The sequence below is a fragment of the Maniola jurtina genome, chromosome 3 (genome assembly GCF_905333055.1).
Source record: "Maniola jurtina chromosome 3, ilManJurt1.1, whole genome shotgun sequence".
Taxonomy (NCBI): Eukaryota; Metazoa; Arthropoda; class Insecta; order Lepidoptera; family Nymphalidae; genus Maniola; species Maniola jurtina.
In genome coordinates this window covers 3,995,222-4,022,502 of record NC_060031.1, presented here as the reverse complement: position 1 = coordinate 4,022,502, position 27,281 = coordinate 3,995,222, and the positions used below count along the sequence as shown (strand labels likewise).

Below are 27,281 nucleotides of genomic sequence, written 5' to 3'. Positions count from 1 at the left end.
TAGGTTTGACAAACAAGTACGAACACGTTATTGAGCTATTAGACGAAACACCTTTTGTAAAACACAGTTATCCGGTACCTTTGGCGTATAGAGAACAGGTAAAAACCGAATTAGAAGAGTTAGAAAAACTAGGCGTGATCAGACAGGAAGCGACTCCTTACTGTAGTCCTCTCACTTTCACTAAGAAGCGAGATGGGTCAATAAGACTCTTATTGGACGCACGAGAGTTGAATAAGAAAATGGTAGGTGACGCGGGCGCGCCTCCCCTCACATCTGAGATTTTACAATCCTTTCATGGTGTAAATTATATCAGTTTAATTGATTTGAATAATGCCTATTTTCAAATACCTTTGCATAAAGATTCTAGGAAGTATACTGGGTTCTCGTTCATGGGGAAGACGTATACTTATAATGTTCTACCTCAAGGTTTAAAGACTTCTGTAGCAGGGTTCTCGAGAGCAATGGATTATATCCTAGTAGGAGTACGAGAGTTTTGCGTAAACTATTTAGACGACATAGTCATATTCACTACGGGGGACATGAAGTTACACTTAGAACATTTAGATCGAGTGTTAGATAAATTAGAAACCGCAGGTTTAACTGGAAGGTTAGAGAAGTGTCGGTTCTTATGTGTAGAGGTAAAGTTGTTAGGACACATAGTAAATACTAACGGGGTACGTATGGATCCTGAACGGGTTAAAGCCATATTAGACTTCCCTATACCTCGGACTATAAAACAATTACGAGGATTTCTGGGATTAATAAATTATTTCAGAAGATTTATTTCAAAATATAGCGAAGAGGTTAAACCACTGTGTGACCTATTAAAACAAAATACGAAATGGTCATGGACAGAGGAAATTAACGATTGTTTTGAAAGGGTCAAGAAATTGTTTATAGACACGATACTTCTTGTACACCCAGATCCTAAGGGAACTTATTATTTACAAACCGATAGCAGAAATTTGGGGGTTTCGGGTTATGTCTATCAATTGAATGAAGCAGGTGAAGAACAAATATTAGGGTTTTGTAGTAAAGCATTGACAGAGACAGAACGCAAATGGACAGTTACTGAACAAGAACTATGGGCCATCATTTTCAGTTTGTCAAAGTTTGAAACATATTTGAGAGGAGCGAATTTAGTCATTAGGACTGATCATAAAAGCCTGATATTCTTGCAGACGTGCAAACTATTGAGCGCTAGGATGATACGTTGGGTACATTATATAGGGCGATTTAATTACACAGTCGAACATGTGAAAGGTAAATTAAACATTGTAGCAGACGTATTGTCTCGACACTTAAAGGGGACCACTGATGTATTAACTAACAAGGCCACGGGGCCTGAAATGAATCTATTTAAAACATCATTAGGACGATTAGTGCGGGAGCGATGGAGAGAGATAGGTAGTTATCAAAGTCGCGACAAGACTGCTAGTGAGATAATTAGACGCGTGCAAACAGCAGACGCTTCTGAATCAAAGTACTACGTGTTTAAAGAAGGGATTCTTTATAGAAGAGACATAAAAGGGGATATCTTAAGGTTATATGTTCCCGAGAACATACTAAGGGATTTGATAGTTAGCATACATGAAGAAGTAGGTCATTTCGGGCGATACAAGGTTTATGCTCTGATGAAACGTCAATATTATTTCCCAAATATGTCTCGTAAAATAGGTCGTGTTGTAAGAGCTTGCGAGGCATGTCAAAAGTCAAAGCATGCTTTGGAAACGCACACGGGGCCGATAAAAACTGTAATAGCGAAGGAAATAGGAGAGAGAGTTTTTTGCGATATTTTTGGACCTTTACCGGCAGGACGATTTGGTTTTAAATACATATTCGTAATGCAAGATGCTTATAGTAAGTTAATCAGACTATACCCACTACGCCAGGCTAGTGGGAAGGCTACTTTAACTTGTGTAAAAAAGTTTCATAAGCAGGTCACAATTAAGACATTATGTTCAGACAGAGGCGCGAACTTTACTTCAAAAGTTTTCGAGTTAGGTATTCGCCAACTAGGTATCGAATTAACGCACACATCTGTTAGAAATCCGCGGCCAAATTCAACAGAGAGGGTTAATAAAGAGTTAGGTAGATTATTCAGGACGTATTGCGACAAATCACATCGTTCATGGGTAGATCTATTACCGGATATAGAAGATTGTTACAATCAGGTAATACATACTACAACGGGATATTCGCCAAACGAGATTATATATGGAAAACGTACTCTGCTATCGACTGATTTCAACACTGACTCATCGGTGAGGGCAGACTTACAGGGTGAACCGTTAGAACAGATTCGACAGCAGGCACGACAAAACATAGATAAGGCGGCCGAAAGTAGGCAATTACATTATAACAAAAATCATAAGTTAATACAATTCGAAATCGGAGATTTAGTGAAACTTAAGACTTTTACGAAGTCAGATGCGGATAAAAAGTTGACAAAAAAATTCATGCGCTTATATGAAGGACCGTACATAATAGGGGCAGTTCCATATAATAATGTATATACATTAATAGACGTTCATACTGGTAAAGTTAAGGGTAACTACAATGCCATTCATTTGTTTAGGTACTATGTAGATAACTAGAAAGATAGGTAAAACTAGAGTATTGAAAGGAACAGAAGACAGGTAGTTTGGGGTACGCTAAACAAAGAGATACCTGAGTTAAGTAGTTATGGTCATGCCCGAGGGTATAATAGATAGGCGTAGGAGGTCTGATACTAGCGTTCTAATACAGATAAGGGGAAAAATAGATTTTGAAACGACTAGTACAGCTGCAATGAAAATAGGGGATTACTGCGTGTATTAAAAATCTATTTTGGGGGAGCGTGAGATGGCCTTGCCATCCGTCATACGGTTTTATGACTGTCGGAAATTTGAAGCCTTGCTCTTAAAAACAAAAATCTCGCACGAAAAGAAATAAATTAGTTAAGATTCTGAGTAATTGTAGGAAAGGAAGTATAAAAAACAAAAGGGCAAAATAAATTGCTCTAAAGCTAAATTGCGTTAGGGTCGGTCATAAATTAGATAAAAGTCGTAAATTTTAACTTAGAAATCTCTACAAGTGTACAAAATTGTAATCACGTGTTATGCGAGTGGTCTAGGCAAGGCAAGGGCGTGAGAAAGTAAAAGGTACGGCCCATTAAGGGAAGTTTGAAATACATTTTATTTTCAGCCAATTAGCCATCAGCCAGGGTAATTCTGTGCGCAAGAGTGAACCAATCAGAAACCGAAATTTCGCTGGGTTTTTTTTTCATTTCAGATCATGGGCGTAGACAAACATATCCGTGTGGACGTTTTAAGTCTACACTGGGAACGAGAGAGGGACATTCGATTGAGGTCTGGCTCAACGTGCAGTAGAGCCTAACAGTGAATATTAATTAAGTGTAGAAATATATTGCAATTGTATAGTTAATAATAGAAAAATTATAAATAGAATAAAATAGTGTGTATCCGGGCCAGCAGAAGCTGATATATGGTGATGTACTAATTTACATTTAATTTTAAACTAGATTATTTGAAAATCAGTTCCAAAAATCTTGAGTAAAGAATTATTTTACAAACTAAATTAGAGATGATATTATTATTTGGATATTAGGAGGTGTTACAATATTGTGTATAACTATTAGATTTGCATCCAAAATTATAGAAATGGGACATTTCTCTTTGTGGAACTAGGATTCAAATATATCTAGAATAAATAATGAATATATTATAATTTACGCATAATGTGTGTCCTTAAAATTTACTTTATTATAGAAGTAAGAATTATAGATAATATCTCTATTGATTATGTGGGCATGTGTGTATTTTAGATAAAATGGTGTACATAATATTATATAAAGCCGAAAGGGTTTTTTTGTTTGAATATTTGCTTTTCCCTTTCAATAATTAGTATGGCTTAGGAAGCAAATATTCGGCCGGGAATTAATTAATGTAATAAAGTTACTTAATTCCCAGTCTAAATAATAAATTCAGTTTCTCTTCTTTTTTTCTAAATACTCAACTGTATGAGTAAATAAACAATTATTTACCAGAAATAAATGCACTTGGGTATAACTATCATCTTTTATTTGCTATATTTAGATACATTTTCCTAGACATTTAATAATGGAGATTCAATTTGTTTGGAGGCTAGACTATCGTATTGTAATATTAACAAAGCCAAAGATACGAAGAAACCATGTATCGAACTAACTTGAGCTCCAATATTAAGATTTTCTCATATGACCTATTTACCAATCACAATTCCTATTATTAAGTAAAAATTAGGTTAGGTTTTTTTTTCAGCAGTGCACCTATTTATAATACTAGCTCTTATTCAGCATTAAATAGGGAATAAAATTGAATTAGCAGTCTAATGCAGTCTGATGGAATGACACTTGTCGTTACAATTATAGATTTGGTAGAAAAATTACTCAATAGCTAAAATAAGGTGGTGTGCTATAAACTACTAGCTACCGCGGTATAAACATCGTCTTCATCAACATGAACAGCTTTCACCGGCTCACTACTGAGCGCGGACTTCATAGAGAACTCTCGATCAAGTTTACCTTCATCATATGGTATTTTATACCATTATGTGAAATTCTCACGATGGTTTTTCCTTATACTTTTATTATCACAAAACGATTAGTACTAATATACCAAGAATGCTCTCCACTACTAAAGATAATAGGGTTGGCTGGGTTCGAATCCCAGGCTAAAGACACCTTAAAGGGACCTTGTCGAGGATACTTTCGAGTAACAGCTAAATTTCATCTACCTACTAAAATACCCTGAACGAGACAATGGAATACACGCTGCCTCCGGAGGACAGATGGCGAGGCAGGTAGGTACCTTTTTTTTTATGGTGTACCGATCTTTCCCAAACAGCATTTTAGGTAACATTATCTGTTAAAACCGACGCCAGCTGAATTTGTGAATCACCGAGTTTTTGAATAGATAAAAATACTAGTTTTGCTGTACTTTGTAATTCCTTTGCTTGATATTATATGGTACATGGTTGATTGGTGACGTACCAGCAGCGAGATTCCGGCACAAAGCAAACACGTCATGTCTTTATACAGCTGGACTCTCCGAACTAATAAATTGGCCAATTTATTGACAATCAATCAAACAAATATATAAATATACAAAAATACCATGGTTTTGGGGCGAGCCCAGAGCTCATTGAAAAGAACCTAGGTTTCCGTACCTAGGCAAATTGAAAACGCTTCGCAGCGAAATAGGAGAGTCCAAGTGCTGTGCCCCGATAACAATGCTAAAAGACTGAGATTTCAGTGTAGGGCTCCCCCCGTGCTTGAGGAATGCCGGTTGGTCTCAAACCGATGGCCTAAATAAGGCAAATACACGTATCAACTGATTTTCCACACTAACAGGACGTTCTAAATTAACAAATCTCTCCATTCATTATATTTATTTTGAGGAGTTGAAATTTTACATTAATTTTTTATAATTCAATCCGTGTAAACCTGTTAGCTGGTCGAGAAGTCTACGTGTTCACCCAACGTACTGTACCAATTAATTACTTGTAAATAACTCATGACTTAAATACCTAGGTGTTTCTATAATTCAGCTGAGTTTATTTCTTATTTTATCTCTTCATAATGCCTAATCTTAACCACTAGTATAGACGATCACACCGTACCATCACAAACTCGCATTGATGTAAATAAACTACCAAATATGTAGCACGAGAATTTCGAACAACTAAGTTAGTTACTAAAACATTACAGTTTCTATTGAAAAGTAAAATAACTAGGTGACTTTCCTTAAAATTATTAATATCTGAAAGTAGCACTTTTTGAGATTAAAGCTTTAAAATAGACGCAGCAGACTGACTTAAACTTTAGGCTGTTTTTCCACCAAAGATGTGCTACGCTACGTTGCTATGAATGTGTGTGATATCCACCAATCATTTTTATTGCTCCACATAGTTTAGCATTAGTGAAAACGAGTTCAACGAAGCTATGTTTTTTTACATGAAGGGATGCGTGCTATGGATGAGTGCTACCGATGGGAGCTATGGATAAAAGCTATGGATGGGAGCTACGGAATAAAGCTACGGATGAGAGCTACGGAATAAAGCTACGGATGGGAGCTACGGATAAAAGCTACGGATTGAGACTACGGATAAAAGCTACGGGTGGGAGCTACGGATAAAAGCTACGGATTGAGACTACGGATAAAAGCTACGGGTGGGAGCTACGGATAAAAGCTACGGATGGGAGCTACGGATGCGCGAGTAGTGTAGCCCCATGCTCTGCCTACCTTCGCGTCGTATCTACTTCGCACAGCAACGTCGCGGCGGTGCATCTTCATAGTAGGTTCGCCGCTCCGCTCCGCTCCACGCTCCGCTACACCGCTTAGCATTAGTGGAAATGGTCACATAGTTTCATAGCTTAGCTTTGACCTTCTCAAAGTATAGCTGCATAACACATCTCAGGTGAAAAAACAGCCTTACACTCTGTAGTGATGATTGCGACGTTGTTAGCTTTTTATGGAAATATGAGCTTATGTTATAGATTTTGTTGTAATTTATGTCAGTTTTATTTACTCTTTCCAAGTAATAAAGTATAGTCGTCGACGCCAAAGTTTTCCACTGCAGTCTGAACTATCTGTTTGTCTTCTGAAAGTTCCGAAGGTAAACATTTCTAAAACTTATCTTATACAAGACAACGCTGGCACGAACTTCAGTCTCAACTTTAGTTTCATCAGAATTTGTTTTTTCTCGCTCAGTGAGCTTAGTTTTAATCTTTTTTACTTTCCTACCTCCTTTTCTATCACAAGTCAACACCTGTCTGTTTCATCCATAGTTATGAATTAACAGATTTGAAATATTCATCATCGTCAACCTATCAATTTCCACAGCTGGACATAGGCTTCTTTGTAGAGTCTTCCACACGCCATTGTCTTGCGCCGCCTGAATCCAGCGGCTCGTTAGATGCCGTTTGTCCATCTAGTGGGTGGTATTTCTACACTGCGCTTTCCGTTGTGAGGTCACCATTTTAGTACATTGGAACCTCAAGGTCTATCGGTTTTTCAAACTATATATATGACCTACCCATATTTCATCTTCGCAATCCGTTGAGTTGTGTAGGTTACTCTGGTTCTTCTACGGATCTCCTTATTCTTGATTTAATCATGCATAGCTTTTTTCATTATCATTTGAGTTTTCTTACGAGGTCGATAGGTAGTGATCATATCCTGGATCCATAAATGTTATCACTGGCAACGCGCACGCACGGTTTTGTTAGTGCCAACCTTTTCGCAATTTTCTATGTTTGAAAGGATGATATTAAGTTCCTTAAATAAATGTAGCCATAATGGTACCTATTTATTATTCCAAGAGTGTCTTAATGCCAGTATTTTTCATAGAAAACTCATTCACTTTGATGCATAGGTTAATCTTAATAAACCTTTACGGCAAGATGTTATAAGAATACCACAGTAAAGTACTATTTATGTAAAATATGACAAGCTTGTGCTTAATATTATCTTCCATATATTCAAAGCACTATACTACGAGTATCACTTTAATTCGAAGCATGCAAACATCCTAAGTAATTTGCGCGGAACTATTTCGAACTAAGCCGTAACTCATATGCGGTGGAACACACGGCCGTAAATATTTAGATAGAAACTCTTATCTGCAAGTCTGCACGGTTTCACGACAAACTTTGCCCGCTGAAGATAAAGTAAATGCTTTTTTTCTATTTCTTGGTTAACACTAAGATTTGTAGATACGACTTATTTTTGTAAATCTGATTTACCACAACTCTTTATTCTGTGTCTCTTCGGACTATCTCAGGGCGGCTCAGTTGCGCACTGCATCCGATCCGAATTCGTGAAAATGGACATAAAAGGCTTAGACCGAATTCGGATATTGCTTATTCACTAATCCGATCCAAAACTTGAAAGCGTTCATACAAACAGTAGGTACGGCTACTTTGGGTCAAATATTTCTTCCGAATGGGAGACTCATTGACGACAGAGAAAAATCGGATGACGGAAGTCGGATTTAGTGCGTAAACTATCATACAAACAGTTCCATGACGTCGGAACGTATTTTCATGAACTGAATAACCGCTTTTGTAAAGTCTAATTTATCATGCCAGCGTCGACTCGACCTAGTCTGCCACGCTGGTAATCATAATTCTGGGGAGTCCAGAAAGAAGCAGACTTTGCCTACAAGTCATCTGGAGGCTGGGCTATGGGGCCACACTCATTCGTGCAACTCAGCCAGTGGCGTTTGCCGAGGTTTACCCTCCTCTGGGACCAATGAAATATCCCTACACAACATCTGAAGTGCACCAGGAACACAACCCTCCCGGCTTGAGGACCATTTACTTTCCTATCAGGCTACAGAGTCCTCGTATCTGTCGCCAGGTATATAGTAACCTATGAATCTTGAATAGCGAAGAAATGAATGGGAAGTTTTAACACTTTGACTTTGCTCAGAATTAAGACACCGTTAAAATGAGACAGCGTTATACTGCTGGCATAAATTTGTCTCGTTTTAACTGAAACTTAAGTTTGAGCAAAGTCAAAGTGCGCTCTATAGATTTCACCTTAGACTCCATCATCCTAATGACCTTAGAAATGCAAACCAAAATGTTTAACGTTGAAGCGAAATAACTCGTCATGAGGCTACTTTTGTATGGAGAGATGCTAAAACATATTCCTAGAGCATAGTTAAAATCCCCTTCGCATATAGAATGTTCCGAGCCGCTAATAGAGAAATTCTGCTCAACTTTTGGGAATATCCATCCGGGCATTTGCAATGAATGATGAACTATTTTACATTCTAAACTCCAGGGATTCCACACTGGAATGGATGTTACTGAAACCGAATAATGTTATGCTAATAAGTTTCAGTGTGAACTAGTATGATTAGGACAAATATAACCGTTGCTCTCTTAAATTACGTGCCTATAAAGACGTAAAGACGTTGTAATTACAACATTTAATTATACTATCTTTGTTCTATTAAAACGCACATAAAGAGTGACAGTTCATACGATTCTCAACCTTCCTTATCAGTCACTTCCTGCGTATAGGCTTGCACTTGACTGCAATCACACCAAATACTTAGTGGGTGATTAAGTAAGAGCGTGGCTGCCTAGAAAGCGCATATTCACTCTCCTTTTGCAAGGAAAACGGAAGCCTAAATAACCATATTCTAGCAGTGCGTATTAGAAACAAAGGGAATCACTTTGATACAAACATCACATATCACGTTTGATACAAGTCCGTGAATTTTGGCCCAGGCAGACCTCTTGCTCTTTAAATTGTGGTCAAGGTCCCACTACGTTATGATTACTTGTACAGGGCCTTCAGTCTAGGACTTTTCGGCTCCAAGGACTGCTGAGCTACGATAAACGTGGCATTTCTCAGTGATACTTCAACTTGCGCACCTTCAAGACAAGAGTGAATAGCTTTATATCTTCTAAGCAAACCCACTCCAATCTAGACTTCATCATTGCTTTCTATTATACATGATTTTCGTCTAATACATAATTGTGTTCTAGCGCAACCTATCTTGCAATAAAAAAAAACTCGCTAACAAGTTAATTATTGTTACTATACTTGTACATAATCACTTCTCTTGTTTAATTATAGCTTTATTACATCCAAGCAGAGCGCAAATATTTTGCCATGATGTCACATTACTATCGTGCTCATAATATCGCACAATCCAAACAGTATATTATTTACTGTCGTCATACGTGATGTTTGATGAAGGTTCTTTGGGGAAACAAACTGCGGGGGTGAGGTCAAAGACAACATTTGTACTGAAACGTATTTACTTATGTGAGGGGCGTAAGTAATTTCAGCTAACTTTGGAATACATCAAAGGGAGAAAGAATGTTCTTTATTGGTTTTTTCTTTTACTGCAATTCTTTTATGTGTCATTTCTATTTTATGATCTCACTCAGTATCGGAGTGAAGTACCAACCTAATATCGAACTTTTTCCCAATTTACAATACAATTATTCAAACCAGTGTGTTTAGTATGAGATATAGATCTCACTTATGTTTATAGAGTTCGAGCGTTGAAACAAAATACCGTTCCGATATCGTTAAAGAACTGGAGAGTGACATAGGCTAATAATTTATCAAGAAAATCAAAGAGTTCCATCAGAATTTTTAAAAACATAAATTCACGCGGACAAAGTTGCGGATATAAGCTACTCAGTAATAAAATTATCCACTATGGAATAGCAACGTCAGTGTAACGAAATTACACTAAAAGCAATGAGTGTTTAGGTAATGTCGGCATCGTTGAAACGGTTTGAAATTTGATGCAATTTTCAGGTCCATCGCCTCCTAAATGGACCGTTCAAAACGGGTTGAATGTCCACATTATTTTATACTCATTTGTATAATAATAGTTGCGCTTTGTAAACTGTTTTATATAATTACTAGAGGATGCCCGCGACTTCCTCCGCATGGATTTAGGTTTTTAAAGATCCCGTGGGAACTCTTTGATATTCCGGGATAAAAAGTAGCCTATGGCCGTCCCCAGAACATAAGCTAACCTTGTACTAAATTTCGTCAGAATCGGTTAAACTGTTGGGCCGTGAAAAGGTAGCAGACGGACAGACACACTTTCGCATTTATAATATTAGTATGGATTTAGCGCTTTACAACATGATGAAAAAATCCGGGAAGTGGTCATATTGGTTATAACGGACCGAAGGCATTAAGATCAATAAATTAATTTAGCCTTCATTAGGAATGGAAAATGGAATTAGTAAATCAGACCAAATTATGGCAACTTGAAATAATACCATAAGTATGTAGGTATCATTATAACATACTTATGATGACTAATATTATAAATGCGAAAATGTCTCAGTCTAGATCATCTTAATATCACGGCTCATCCGTTCAACAGATTTGACTTTAGGTACAGAGATAACTTGTATCCCGGAGACAGACATAGGCTACTTTTTATTTATTTTAGCTTCTTTAAAAATTTATATTTTATTAATTTTTAAAAAAGCTGAATCCACATTAATGAAATCGCGGGCATCATTTAGTAAATAATGTATCAATATCACAAATATGTTTTTTACGAAGACTAATGAAAGTAAACAGAAACAAAACGTCCAGAAAAAAAACTAAATTTACCGATGTTCTTTGAAATATATCTGAGACCTGAAAGAGATTTTCACAAACCATTGTGAATTGTTGTGATGTTTCAAAGAACCAGTGACAATGTTTGTAAATAACAGATAGAAGGTATCGGTAGGTGCGCCTGCTGTAGGCAACAAGTCCATAAAGCTACTACCATTAAATAATAACGAAAGCTGTTTACCAAAACAACAATCAAAAATTCAATACAAAGTAACCATTATGTCAGATCGTAAAAGGGAATTGGAATGTCAGCAGTTTATTGATGGGGTGGCGTTGTGAGGTATCCAATTTCAATGGGAGAAGGCTCAAAATGTCTCATCAATAACAATTATTTGGCTCAGCTAATATTAGGGGATGGTAAACGTTTATAACATGAGTGAAATATATTATGCCAGTTAACGCCCGATAAAATTTGCATCTCATGCTAAGTATATCGTCTATTTTCTTTTTGTGAAACTATTAAACTTTTGCACTTTTACTAGCAAACAGTGTGAAATATGATTATAAGAAAACCTGTGGTAAGCTTCCGTATTTACCTTTAATCTGTGGAACATTATTATGATTCACTAGCTTATGCCCGCGACTTCGTTCGCGTGGATGTAGGTTTTTTAAAAATTCAGTGGGAACTCTTTGATTTTCCGGGATAAAAAGTAGCCTATGTGCTAATCCAAGGTATAATCTATCTCCATTCTAAATTTCAGCCCAATCCGTCCAGTAGTTTTTGCATGAAGGAGTAACAAACATACATACACACACACACATACAAACTTTCGCCTTTATAATATTAGTGTGATTTTAGACCCACAACTAGGTGGACAGACGACATCAAACGATTCTCAGGTGATCATAAAATTCTTATTACATAATATTTGAACTTGTATGTACAATATGTAGTCAGCAACAGCAAAAAAATACCCGGCAACAGATGTACTGAAAACTAGTATAATAAATGTGCCTAAATGATGGCAAAGGATGTTGGATTCAATGCCAAACAAGCAAACAACTCATAAAATACAAAGTGAGTGGGTGACTACAAATTAAATAATATACATGATATTATATTCCAAAACACAGTGTACTTTTGTAACCATATTATACAAGACACGTCTCCGATCTAATACAAATTTCTTTCTCCATATCATCGCGGCGGTCGGCACATAATTGCACCATAAACGGTTTATATTGTTATTCGAAGCTCGGCGATGTTGATCCATTCTATTAAGCGTTAAATGGATCAGGCATGATAATTGAGGTAACATAATATCAGATACTTACCTATAAAAAAAGTTTTGCACTATAAACTGTTGTAATCAAACTATACCTTTTATGCGAGTGGGTAACACAACATAATACTATGATAAAAAAACTGCGTAGGTTTTAACTCAGAATGAGATGGGTTTAAGCCATTGTCCACCACACTGACCAAGTGCGGATAGGCAGACCTTTGAGAAATGAAAGACTTTGCTACCCAGCAGTGCAAGGTTTTGTGGGACCTTTTTACTCCAGGACCAGGAAGCTCGTCTAATTACGAATTAACATAAACTTTTATTAAAAGGGTATATTTAGGTTTTAGTTAGAAACTTTTAGCAAACCAAATCAAACGGCCACACACCGAAATCCCTCCCTCACAGTACGAGTAACGTCAATCGGTGGTTCATCGTCAGCAATGATCCAGACAGATCCACTCTCTGCTCGACTAATTACAGACATCAACATAAACATTATTCAGTAAAAGGGTGTATTTAGGTTGTAGTAAGAAACATTTATTTTAGCAAATCAAAGCAAATGGCCGTGGCGACACATCGAAATCCTCCCTCACGGTACAAGTAACGTTCATCGTCTGCAATGATCCAGACAGATCAACTCTGCCCGTCTAATTACGAAAATTGATTTAGTAAAAGGGTATATATAGGTTGTAAATAGGAACATTTATTTTAGTAATCAAATCAAATAGCCGTGGCAACACACCGGAAGCCCTCCCTCACGGTACAAGTGACGTCAATCGGTGGTTCATCGTCTGCAATGATCCAGGTAGATCCACTCTCTGCCCGTCTAATTACGAACATTATGCCGCTCACTGCTGACGTCACCCTGAAAAAAATAACAGTGAACCATACAATTTTATTCGCCTTCAGCATATTACGCGTGAATTCAATTTTGCAAATGTATCTGTCCACAGAATATGGAAATTGAAATATTCCATCGGGGGTTTTTCTTCCACTTATGTACCTACTTATTTGGTTGTATATTATGTTTTATGTGTCTGTTAGTTTGTCACCAATACTACCTAACAAACGTGATAAATCCGATTTAATTGAAACTCAATTTTTCATTTTATTTTTTATTTATTAAATTAATAAAACACTCTAGTTCAATCTGCCACTACGCCAGTACATAACTCAAAATTTAAAAAACCCCCTACACAAAAACCTCTATAAGAAAACTAGAAAAGAGCTGATAACTTTCAAACAGCTGAACCGATTTTCTTCGATTATAGCTAAGAACACTCTTGATCAAGCCACCTTTCCAACAAAAAAAACTTAGAGTTAAGTTTAAGAGATACGTTGCCACAGACAGATACATACATCCCCCTTATAACACCCCTCTTTTTGGGTCGGGGGTTAATAATGGAGAAGAAAGGGATTATTCAGTGAAAGTTGTATTCCCAACATTTCCATTTAACTCTCAAAACCTCGTAACTCGCCTCGACAGCAAAAATATTTAATTCCGCAAATGTGTCCGTCTACCGCAAAATATGGAAATAGCAATATTCCGACTACAGTTCATGCATAATGCATGTTTAAAGCGTTTTGCGCTACCTTTGTTCATCAAACATCCTACCTACTTCTATTGTTAGGTACATAAAGAAAACTAAAGCATGCACTACTTTGAAGAATTTATTTTATATATCTAAATATATCTAAGTAACCTACTAGCTAATGCTCGCGACTTGGTCCGCCTGGCTTTAGTTTTTAAAAATTCCATGGAAACTCTGATTTTCCGGGATAAAAAGTACCCTGTGTCTTGATCCGTTGCGGCGTGAATGAAGGACAAATTAACAAACAAACACACTTTCGCATTTACAATAATATGTATCGTGATACATGTACTCAAGTTAATAAAATTCAATTTCAGTTCGGTACTATTCGAAATAACTACCCTTTTAAGCGTACAATATGGCTATATAAAAGTTATTAAATCCCAATATGTAAACATTTTAACATTTTTGCCTGTCTGTTTGTGCGATCTAATCTGATGGGAATGTACAGATTTAGTGAATACTTTCTCGTATCAAATAAATGTTTTACTTGTGTCACATTCCCTGGTCAAACATATAGGTACAGTACAAATTGCGAGTTTGGGAGTAATAAAATAGTTTCGTTTTATGGTACAGTAGCACACCTAAAAAAGATTTTATTAAGCTGAAAACTGGATGTAAAGTTTATGCGGAGAAAAGTATGAGGTACTTTGGTCGGACCCTATACGTATCTACCTATATTACTATACTTTCTACTTTAGTTTTCCTTAGTTTGCTTAAAAGGCAGAAACTTTCAGAAACCATCAAATTGCTAAACTCGTAACCTTATAGTATTATTCCTCAAAAGCTAACATTAACTTAACCATTTGTCCTAAAGTTTTCTGTCTCCCACCGCATTTTTATCCTTTCACCCGAAGAACTAACGCCTAACCATCGCCCAACTTTCATTTTACAACTCCTTTGAGAACGTTAAAGTACTTTCGAATACACGCTAAGATTACCTCTGCTTTTCAGGGAGTTGAGAGGCCAAGCTCTTGGATTCTTGTGTCTCGAATTTGTGCCTATGTAAGAGAGCTGTGTCGGTTAGTCCCAGACACACGGTTACTATACGAACTTGTGTCTTTGAATACGATTCTTGAGTCTGAAATTCAAAAAAAAAATCAAATTTACGCTTTTGGTCTATTCAAAGGCTTTGAAATTAAGGCCTTTGTAACCATTGACATAGCTAAAACACACACCGAACTCCAAAGAAATAAGGGAAAATCAACTAGCCAACGATATTGACTATACGAATTCTCGAATTACATATTCTTATCGGCAGTCACAAATCACAATAATAGCATTACTTTCTGCAGATCGTTTTCTCGTTATTTAACTAAGCTAAGTTATTCATGATTCATTGTTAATACTTAATAGTAACAGATATAGGAACCAATTAATCACACTAATATTATAAAGGCGAAAGTTTGTATGTGTGTGTGTGTGTGTGTGTGTGTTTGTTACTCCTTCACGCAAAAACTACTGGACGGATTTGGCTGAAATTTGGAATGGAGATAGATAATATCCTGGATTAGCACATAGGCTACTTTTTATCCCGGAAAATCAAAGAGCTCCCACGGGATTTCAAAAAACCTAAATCCACGCGGGCGACGTCGCGGGCATCGGCTAGTCTTTAATATGCCCTATAATGATTTACATATTTTTATTGGCAATCACAAATCACAATTACGATATTAAGCTGCGGGCACACCTGCGCGTCATGAATACGGGGCTGCGAGGATGCGATGCAGGAGCGTTCACGACGCAAATCTGTTACAGTTTGCACACCTATGAGACTGCATGATACCATTATAGATTACTAGAGGATGCCCGCGATTTCGTCCGCGTGGATATAGGTTTTTAAAGATCCCGTGGGAACTGTTTGATTTTCCGGGTTAAAATGCCTATGTCAATTACAGGGACGCAAGCTACCTCGGTACCAAATTTCATACAAATCGGTTAAGCGGATGGGTTTTTAGGAATCCCGTGGGAACCCTATGATTTTCCAGGATAAAAAGTAGCCTATGTTTGCCCCTGGGATATAAGCTAATCCTGTACCAAATTTTGTCAGAATTGGTCAAAGTGTTGGGCCGTGAAAAGGTAGCAAACAGACAGACAGACACACTATCGCATTTACATATAATATTAGTATGGATATCGTGGTACGCGACCGCCGTGCAGCTGCCGTTCCTCCTGCGTACTAGCTTTGGTTGTGGGAGTTTATTATAGTGAAAACTAAGAAAGCCAGATAATCTTGCCTGACCCCTCAAAATGAAACTAACCGCGATATGGTTACTAAAGTGTAGCACAGCGGTTTTTGTGGCCGCGTAGACGGGTAAATGGAAATTTTCCTGTGGTTTTAGAGCCATCAACGACGAAATGTTCAACACCACCCCACCGCTGCCTCCTTTGTCCACTGACATCACTTCTAGGGCCTTATAAGTACTTGTCACTGTTGCTGTCTGAAAAAAACAAGACCATTGGATCAACTTAAATATTGCTAATCATATACATTTATGGAAGTTTTCTTTTTAATTTTTTTTATTCAGATACAAGTTAGCCCTTGACTGCAATCTCACCTGGTGCTAAATGATGATGCAGTCTAAGATGGAAGTGGGCTAACCTAGAAGGGGTATGGCAATTTTTATTAAACCCATACACACCCCTTTGGTTTCTATACGGCATCATACCGGAATGCTTGAATCGCTTGGTTCAAAAAAATTTAGCAAATTCGCTTCGCCAATGCAATGTGAATCGAAATTTCGAGGTAGGTATAAACTTTTAGTTTCGCCTATGTTATGCTAAGTAACACATGCTTATTTTGCTTTTGTACAATTACTTGTAGTAAGTACTTAGGTACATAAAGTTATAGTACCCATAACGCTAAATCTAAATAACGTTAAACTTTGTCAATAATATAACCTGTAAATTTTCAGAATCGTATCCTTAACGAAATTTTAGGTTTATGTAGGTAACAACAGTTTCCAAACAACGTGAAACCACAACGTAATTTATTAACAAACTTCTTTATGGAACCACCAAACTCGATGTTGCCTAAATGCTTTATCGGTCCAATTACAGATTCGATTCACGAAGTTCGCTTCTCTTTTACAACTGATACGAAAAATACAAGAAATATAGAAGTTTCACACTGCTGCCAGACAAGAAATAGATCTTTGCTTTTATAAAAAAAATCTGATAAGTACAGTTTTTATTTAAAAAACAAAGATTAATTTGCTTTTACCCAATAAAAATAAATAGAACAATGACCCCAGCTCATAGAACCCCATAATGTAACAAGTGTAAATTAAAATTTTATAACACCCCCGACAAGTGCAGGTTACAGTAACTAGAAAAGAGCTGATAACTTTCAAACGGCTGAACCGATTTTCATGGATTATAGCTAAGAACACTCTCGATCAAGCCATCTTTCAAACAAAAAAAAAACAAAATTAAAATCGGTTCATTAGTTTAGGAGCTTCGATGCCACAGACAGATACACAGATACACACGTTAAACTTATAACACCACTCTTTTGGGTCAGAATCTCAAAATTTAGTAGACTCGTTCCATATACAAACAAATAATTATCTACATCTGTGGTTTTAGTCGGATTTCCGTAAAATGTGTAGATTCAAAGTTAGGTACACTAACTCAAAGATTTGTCTATACTATATACTATAATATATAAAGAGGAAACCTTTGTATTTTTGTATGTTTGTATTGAATAGGCTCAAAAACTACTGGACCGATTCAAAATTTCTTTTACCATTACTGAGAGGGATTCTTGCGAATCCGTATAGGCTATATTTTATCCCGGAAAATAGAAAAAATAAATGTCCACCCGTGCGAAGCCGGGGCGGGTCGCTAGTATATTATAAAGTCAGTGGATACATACAAACTTATACTCACAAAATTAACATCCACCATTTTCTTGTAGTTCTCCTCGGAAAAAACCGCAGCATTGTTCACCACCGCATCCAGACGTCTGTATTTGTCCATAACGAGCTGATATGCCGCCGAAAGCTGTCTCTCGTCGGAGATATCACATTTTATGAACTTGGCTCTCAGGGCGCCGAACTTATTCAATAGTTCTCCCTCAAGGGCTACCCCCTCGCGATCCAACACGTCTAAGAAGGCGACGTGCTGTAATATGAAATACGAAGTTCAATTTATGAAGTTTTCCGACGGCCGACACCTGCTCCAATAGAGTTTGGATATTATTAGTTTGCTGAAAGGTGTTCGAAACTTTTTTCAATACTCTTCATGCATAATGTTAGATATAGCTTCCTTATAGTTTGTATTTATGGTTCTGGAATGGCTTTGACGCACCTAATGTGTTTATTAGCTACAAGTGTAAATTAAAAATAACACCCCCGGCAAGTGAAGGTTACAGTAACCAGAAAAGAGCTGATAACTTTCAAACGGCTGAACCGATTTTCTTGGATTATAGCCAACAACACTCTCGATTAAGCCACCTTTCAAACAAAAAAACTAAATCAAAATCGGCTCATTAGTTTACGAGCTACGATGCCACAGACAGATACACAGATACACGCGTCAAACTTATAACACCCCTCTTTTTGGGTCGGGGGTTAAAACAGCTGTGATAGCCTAGTGGTTAGGACGTCTACCTCCTAATCGAAGGTCGGGGATTCGATCCCGGGCACGCACCTCTAACTTTTCGGCGTTATTTGCGTTTTAGACAACTATATAATATATCGATTGCTTTAACGGTGAAAAACGGTGAATAATCATTAACACACGTATACAAGTACATTGTATAATTACATACCCTTGCATTTTGTGACAGCAATTCCTTGACCAATCCAGCACCTATCCCAACCGCACCACCCGTTACTAGAATCACTTTTCCTTCAACGTCCATAAACTCTGGTAATAGTTTAGCTGCCATGTTATACACTAGTTCCCTATAAACGGACCGAACTTTATCACTAACCTGTTATCACTGAATCCCGACGAAAACAATGAATCTTATCTCTATTATAACATAGAACATTCATGTAACATAATATATCAATGTTTTAAAACTATATTCTTTTTTAAATATGTTACCGGTAATGTATGTATAATACTTATACCGTCATTGTATACAATTTCTAAGAAATGTATATAATTCCTAAAATCAGCAGATTTGTCAAATAATTTTATCATACACATTTCTTAGAAATTCCATACATTTTTTAAACAGTAATCAGAATTAATTTTGATGAAAAATGACACCAGGTATGGTATATTCGTATACAAATGCGATTATGTTTGTCCGTCTGTCATCTAGTAATGCATAAGTGTCAAATGTGGTCCAGAACAGAATCTGAGCACTCCGACTCCACGCAGGCTTCGATAGATCAAGGCTACCATAATACTGCATTGTATGCATCGAGTCCATAATATGAAACAAGTGCAACTAGGTAATTATAATGGTAGGGAAATGCGAATGGCAACTGGATGACTGAGATCCATATAAGTACCAGCTGAGAAAACAGCTGATAATCTTCAAACGGTTGAACAGATTTTCATCAAACATAGGCTTAGAGCCATCACGATTAAACAGGTATTCGAATAAAAGAAATAGCACTCAAATCAGTCCGTCCTTTTATGAGCTACAATGTAACAGACACGCAGATACACAAGTTAAACTTATGCTTAGCACCCCTATTTTTGCGTCGGGGGTTAAAAATCAAAATATACTTCAGTCACTTGATCACAACAAAGAATACTTGACTCGATTGTCGGTCTAATGCAGACACTGTAGACATCATTGTAGGCACGTAACTCACGATAGAGACTATCAGTAATTGATAAGACGGTTTGGTAAATGATTTTTACGATTGCTTTCTGATTAGTAAGTTAGGGAGCCGCCAGATTTGTTCGTCTATCACTAGTCGCTAACACTTTTGAAGTACAATTTTAGTGTATATAATGAAAGTACTTAGATAATACCTAACATTGGTCAGTGGCCATATTATTACATCGATGGCTATTTAATTTTTCTTTCATTTTCATTTATTCTGCTTTAACTAGTCTATAATGCTTTATGACTGGTCGTAGAGACTAGTTTACACTAGATGGTGCCCGAGACTTCATTCGCGTAATAATATTATTATGGCTTTTTAAAAATCTCGGAAAATCTAATTTTTCGGAATAAATAGTAGCGTATTCATATTCATGAGCTATCTTCATTTAAAATTTCGCATTTATAATTTTACAAGCTGATGCCCGCGACTTCGTCCGCATGGATTTAGGTTACCTATGTAGCCTATGTTACTCTCCGTCCATTCAACTATTTCTATGTCAAAAATCAAGTCGATTGGTTGCTTAGTTAGTTCGTGAAGGAAGGACAATCAATCAAACAAACACACTTTCGCAAATAAATATTAGTCTAGAGTAGGATTTACTAGCTGATTTTGTCCCAAAGTAAAGTTACCCACACCGACTGCACACAATTCTGCGGTCACTAATTCGTGATTGCTCTATGCGTACGGATCCTTAGAATGATTTGGTGTCCCAGCGTATACTGATTGTATTTACTTTGACTTTGACCGTGCCAACAGATTAAGTAACCCGGCGTTTTGTTGGCTTATATTGTATTATTAGTTTATGTGTCAATATTTGCGTTGATATACAAGTAGGAATAACACTATGGGCCTACACATACCCAGGCCAGCTAGCCCATGTAGAGTCGGGGTGCAATCAATACCCTACCCTGGAAAATTAAGCAACAGCCCGTTTACTTTGCTTGCGGTACACCGTCCGTGGATGCGTGGTGTAGACGAGTAAAAAGTATTTTTAAGATGGAAGGACTGATACAAGAATAAAAAGCACAATCCAAGCAAAACTCACGCCGATCTGTTGCTCCGTTACGTCGTGATTGAAGAACAAAAAAACTTTCGCATTTATAATATGGATAGTGAGTGAGAAATTATTATCTTCTCAAATCAAAGTTTGACCACACAGGGTTCCTTTGAGATTTTTATTTGATTTTATCACGATCGAGAAAAATAGAAAATTGGCATTAAAGAATTGTAGAGGTTTAAAGTGCTCTTCAAAAGCAATAGTAACTGCGGCCAATTCCGGTTGTTCAAGAGGATCTAGATCTCGCTCACTCGGCGCTAGGTAATCGAATAACAAAGATAGCTCACTAGAGAACCAAGTCTTTTGTTCCAAGAATTAAATCAATCGAGAGCGTAACAAAACTTTTTCTCGAAGATCGTTAGTGAATAGTAAGTTACACTTATTAACATTCTTCACACAAGTGTAAATTCAAAATTTATAACACACCCGACAAGTGAAGGTTATAGTAACTAGAAAAGAGCGATAACTTTCAAATGGCTGAACCGATTTTCATGGATTATAGCTAAGAACTCTCTCGATCAAGCCACCTTTCAAACAAAAAAAAAACTAAATTAAATTCGGTTCATTAGTTTAGGAGCTATGATGCCACAGACAGATACACAGATACACAGATGTATTTTAGCAACTCTTAATCAAAATTAATTAAGGCCAAGTCTGTCTGTAAGCTGAAAATAAAATTCAATTATATTACCTAGGTACCCAATTTCATAGGTTTCTAGAAATTAAATTTAATTAATTAACGTTATGTAGGTTTCTCAGTTATCAGGGTGCTAATGCGAGCTTGCTCCCGATTATGTAAAAGCAATTAGTTGTATGGAACTCTAAAATTAATATATAATTAATATTGATTTAGACAATCCGTAGTTAAATTAAATTAATAATAATCCACAGGTAGATTTATATTATAAATGCGCAAGCATGTATGTCTGTCTGTTGTTTCCACGGCCCATCCGCTTAACTAATTTTGATGATAGGCATAAAAATATTTTTCATCTCGGAGATGATGGGCATAAGCTACTTTTATCCTCTTTTATCCTGGAAAATCAAAGAGTTCCCGCTGGATTCTTGACAAATGTAAATCGACGGACGACGCGACGTCGCGGAAATTATCTAGATACTCTCAGTATTAGAAATATAAGTATAATATACGGATATCGTGATAGGTACTTTTTCCCGGATTTCTTTTACCTATTGCTTTTTTTTAAATTTAGGTTTTAATTGAAAATTTCACAACAAAATTCAAAGCTAGCCTTATCTAATTACTGTACAAATCATGCCTCAGCTCTGTGGAACGTTGCCAAATAATATTTCTAACTTAACTTTTTTTTATTATTATAATTCACTGGAGATTCATAATAAGCCCTAACCTGTCAATCAAAATCAGAAAATTCTCGAAACTTTGTTACACAATAAATTCCATTAATAATTTTAATGGTCATAACAAAGGCATTCATAAATTCATTGAGTTTGTAAAGAGCTTTTCGAGTCAATGCTTACCTCCGACAATCTCGGCTTACTTTGAGTGATTTAGGAACTCGGCACTCTGCTATAATTGCTATTGGTCAGCTGTTCTAGATTTTTCAGAGTATTATGGCGTTTAAATTTGACTGAACTCCTAATTTTATTAAATACATACGATTTTAATTACTAATTTCACAAAAAAAGTTTACAGGCGATACCGTGAAAAAAATATTTAATTATACCTAAATTTTCCCTGATATTTGGCTTAGTAGTAAAAATTACGTCGTTTTTAATGAAGCGCCTAATAAATCTTTTTACGGAATATTATGACTAAGCATCGAAAATCATATACTTAGTACTTACCTATTATTCCTTAATATTAGGCTCGTTTACTTGAGTGGTGTTGGGTTTTGTGTGGTGCTGCGTGGTGGTGGTGCGTGTGGCTTGCTTGGTGGCTGGCTTTTCCTGCATGTTTATCAGTGGGAGGGCGGGCGGTGCATGTCGCATGCTGCATGCATGCACCATACAGATTACTTTGGTTTGGCGGATTATGCTTTTGGTTCCTTGTATGTCCTGGAGTTCCGCAAAATAACGCCTGCTTCTATACTAAATCTTATTTATTGCTAAATAATAGTGGATGTGACTAATGTATTTTTTATCCTCATAACTGATATAATAACAGGTTTACAAAGAGTTTATTTACAGGTCGAATAGTTTATGAGTAAAAAAGCCTGTACCAGAAAGATAATAAGAGGGGTCTCTCCGTCACTCGCTCCATACAAACGTAGTTCGTCTCTCATTGGAATACCAATCAATCATACTCAATGGAATTTTATAGAAACGTTCCAGGAACTAATATCTATCTATGCCTGTGGTTTTCCAGATTTCCGTTAAAATATTCGATTTCAAAGTTACGCAGTCTTAAAAATTCACATACAAATCTTTGAGCCCCTATTATTTTAAAACTACTTATTTTTAGAAAAATCTAAAACATTACAGGCACAGATATTGATTTCTAGAATATGTCTGCAAAATTTCATGGACTTTGGTTGCCTTATATTCAAATGAAATTGGGGCTACGATTGTATGGAGTAAGTGACGGAGAGAGCCCTGTTAAGTGATTCCGTAAATTATTATAATGTGCCCAATGCACCGGGTTTTCTGTTTCCATTAGTCAGTTCATGAGAGAGCGGCTGAGTCCTAGATTTACTTTTATAAAGTATCTTTGCTCTTCACCTCGACATTGTTTGTGGCATACTTCGTTAAAACGTTTTTCGCTGTCAGCAAACTTGGTAATTTTGTTTAAATATCATTTGTAAAATGAAATGAAAATGCTTTTTCCGTAGATTTTATTCTATAAGGCGTCTTTAGATTTGATCGTGAACTTTAAAGAAAACTAAGCTCTTAAATTTGCTGTTGGAATTTTTAAGACCATATCTAAATGTATCAGGAATTCCAAATAGGCAATCTTTTACAAAAAAAGTGTTATGCTCGATTTTATAACTTTTGGGCCCATATGTAAAATTTGTAAATCTTTCGGAAGCTTTTTGTTTAGAAACTATATATATTAGATATAAAATATAGATCAATACATAGATTTTTTAAATTAATAAAGTTAACAGAATTATTGTTTAATAAGAATAACATTAATGCAGAGAAATATTACAAACATAAATAACTAGTGCACAGAAATATTACAAACCAAAATAATAGGTACGTGAAACTAGAGAAATAAAATCTTGATATTACAACATATAATTTTAACGCAGGCGTTATTCGATAGTACCCGTTGATTGAAATATAACAAGCTGCCCGGGGACAATTTGGGACCTTTAATAAATTGACTGTCGTCGCTCCGAAAGAGGTGGTGCTCGTATTGATTTCACTGAAACTAATAGCCAAAATATAGACGAAATTGTCATTTAATATCTAAAGTCTGAACTATCTCGTAGACTGATCCATTTTGTAAAATTACCTGTATGTATTTCATGTAAAGCTTGACCAGAAAATATATAAAAAACTTGATCTGGGGGCGTTACTAGTATATGGTCTATGATCACTAAGTAGGTATATTATGGACTTGTATAAATTGGTTCCACGGGTTTTCCGCAATATGGTGAGGTATTCTATTTTTCTGATCAGACTTTAAGAAATAGACTTCTAAATAACTGATTTAATAATAACATATTTTAAGAAGAATGGTGCCGAGTTATCTGTAGGTACAAAATTTAATTTCTCTTTCTCTTATTTTTTAATTTCTCTTTCTCTTATTTATCTAGTCAATGCTTACCTCCGACAATCTCGGCTTACTTTGAGTGATTAAGGAACTTTTTGGGCTTTCTGGTCATAGATTATCTAAAAAAAAAAAAACACAAAACCTGTGAATAATTAGAAAATAATTTGATTTAAATACATAATTAGTAATATGTGATTAACGTAGTAGGTAGCACGTAAGTTTTATTTCTATTCTATTTCATTTTAATTTTATTTCATTATTATATTCATTTCTATTATATTATTTGTAATCAGTGCGTGCTACTGTTCTATGCTACTGTTAGTCCTAATAAATAAAATAAAATCTATATTTCGGCTGCTATAAGAATATATTAGACAAATAAAAGAATATTTCTGCGTTTATTTAAAACGTCTTGCATTCTACCTTACCTACCTAGGTACCTTTTTACGAAATATTCCATTCTTGGCATCATTTTACGGTAATTATTTCAAATGCTACGCCTTTAATCTGTCTGTTTAATTTGGTTCTTAACATTAAAAAATTACTGTAATTACAGCAAGCGTACTTAACTGCTATTTCCTTTGAAAGCGTCATACAAAATTAAAAGCAGGTACAAAGGAATAGGTTTGCAATATATGAAATATAACTGAACCGAATAAATAACGCGTTCAGGGGACTAAAATTGTGTGAGACGTGTTCCGTCATATTCGTTCCATTCACTTGGAAAATACAATTTCAACGTATATGTTTCTCGGAGTCTTTGATAAAATTTAAATGTGCACGAATACGATGTGGCATTTCCATTTGCAGTCAAAGGGCTACGAAATGTGAGAAGATGATAACATGATTTCTTTTTGTTCTGGAGAAGTGTGAGGATGTGAGAAAGTGGTAGTATCTAAGTAGAGTTTAAGTCATCTATAAGTCCGTCCTTACTACGAGTATCATGTATGTAATGGCACCAACACGACAGCGTTTACGCTCACTTAAGCAGCCAGAACGAATACAAGTGTAAATTAAAAATTTATTCCACCCCCGACAAGTGAAGGTTACAGTAATAACTAGAAAAGAGCTGGTAACTTTCAAACGGCTGAACCGGTTTTCTTGGATTATAATAGCTAAGAACACTATCGATCAAGCCACCTTTCAAACAAAAAAAACTAAATTAAAATCGGTTCATTAGTTTAGGAGCTACGATGCCACAGACAGATACACAGATACACACATACACACGTCAAACTTATTGTTGTATATGTGGATATGTAGCGAATATAGGTGCGGGCTGCGTCCCGCGTACTCGCCTATTGTTTGCATTGTACCTACATTAAAACAGTGTGCAACTAGCCGGCTTGAGTTACTGACGTGTACAGCACGCCCTCCCACCACCCGAAATACTTAACACTTATAACACCCCTCTTTTTTTGTCGGGGGTTAAAAAGGAAAGGTGACTGACTGACTTGTTAGATCAGTCAATCAGTCGACTGATTGATCTATAAACGCGCGGTTCAATTCATTGTACGGATCGAAGTGCGTGGCATATAGATTGTCGTAGACATCTCTAAGAAAGGATTCATGAAAATTCAACTCCTATAATACATATAATAGTGGATTTGAAATTTGTATGAAGGTCGGTCAGTTTTGAGTATCGCAAGTTTTGAAGTTATAGCCATGCAAATTGGTATTTGGGCTTTCTGTTGCAAATGAAGGAATACCTAAGTGTTTCACGATTTACAGTAATTGGAAGGGAAAGGGAAGGGAAAATTTAAAGGGACTTTAAACGAAAAGGCAGGTAGAGGGTTATGCAAGAGGTGATCTAGGCTACACGGGATTTTAAGAATTTAATTCTATATGAACGGAGTCGCGGGTAAAAGCTATTGTCAGTATAAAAAGAAAGCTAGTCAAGAGATAGGACCAAAAAAATCCGAGAATGCTTATCAAACGTGTTAAGAGAACGAAAATTTGATAAGAAAACACCGAATTTTCCTTTTTTTTAGAATATAATAACTCTGCCGCTCACCTAGGCCAATGTTTGCAATAATAAGCTTCAAGCTTGAAGGCTAAAATGTGCTATGAAAGCGTGGACGGTGTGGCTATGAATAACTGATCGCTGGATAATGTAGCCTCTGCAGTCTGCAATATCCTAGATTTTGAGTTTAGATTTCAATGTAAAATTGCAACATTTTGCTTAAATTTTCCTTGTTTGAAAATCTACCTAGTCATATTATTCTGCTCTTCTTCTTTGTACACTTTGTACTTAGAACCGATTTGCCTATTTTTAATGCTTACCCAAACTTACAGCGAGTTGCATGAAAATAAATTAAAAAAGTGGAAGATTAAATTACCAATCGCATGATTCCACAGGTTTCTTGAGATTAAATTAGTATACTCTCCACTTAAGTTTTCGTATTTGTTTCGAAAAACACAGCTTTAGATACGATAATTCTATTGATACCCTTCATTCTCCATTCTTCATTTTTCAAAGATACGTGCCAATGTAAAAAAAAATACCATACAGTCATATTTCGATAAACAATGCTTTTTTTAAATTTATTATTTTTGTTAAATAAACCGGAATGACTTCTGATATTAGGAACTTCCAAAGGTCAGAGTTATCATACTTAAATGATATAAAATGATAAAACACCCAAACAAGCAACCCAAGTATATACCTACTAAGTACTCTCTAACGAGAGAAGCAACCCTAAGTAATAGTCAGTTACATTATACAAACACCCAGTAGTTTTTCGTTTGACAAAAC

General features: G+C 36.2%; 2 protein-coding genes across 3 annotated transcripts in view; one reads left to right on the top strand and one right to left on the bottom strand.

The window, feature by feature from the left end:
- The window catches only part of LOC123880993, a 142,369-nt gene that overhangs the window by 100,104 nt on the left and 14,984 nt on the right, over positions 1–27,281 (top strand). The window lies entirely within an intron of this gene.
- On the bottom strand, positions 12,788–19,142 carry LOC123880997 (15-hydroxyprostaglandin dehydrogenase [NAD(+)]-like). Of its 2 annotated transcripts, XM_045929498.1 has the most exons (6): positions 19,056–19,142; positions 18,749–18,954; positions 17,866–18,099; positions 16,236–16,415; positions 14,916–15,055; positions 12,788–13,247 (listed from the first exon to the last, which is right to left on the bottom strand). In XM_045929498.1, exons 2-6 carry the CDS (start codon positions 18,866–18,868, stop codon positions 13,103–13,105), a joined length of 819 nt encoding a protein of 272 aa, XP_045785454.1. In that variant the 5' UTR covers positions 18,869–18,954; positions 19,056–19,142; the 3' UTR covers positions 12,788–13,102. The 2 variants fall into 2 exon arrangements, with proteins under 2 accessions (XP_045785454.1, XP_045785453.1); XM_045929497.1 differs by lacking the exon at positions 19,056–19,142 and having other exon boundaries at positions 18,749–19,036.

Bases quoted from the DNA above. Each gene is read 5' to 3' on its own strand.
- LOC123880997 (XM_045929498.1), bottom strand. From the start codon at position 18,868: ATGGCAGCTAAACTATTACCAGAGTTTATGGACGTTGAAGGAAAAGTG. The intron at 18,100-18,748 runs GTATGTAATTAT...TTCATATTACAG, and splicing joins TGCTGTCACAAAATGCAAGG to CACGTCGCCTTCTTAGACGT. The intron at 15,056-16,235 runs GTTAGTTTCATT...TTTGAATTTCAG, and splicing joins ACTTTAGTAACCATATCGCG to ACTCAAGAATCGTATTCAAA.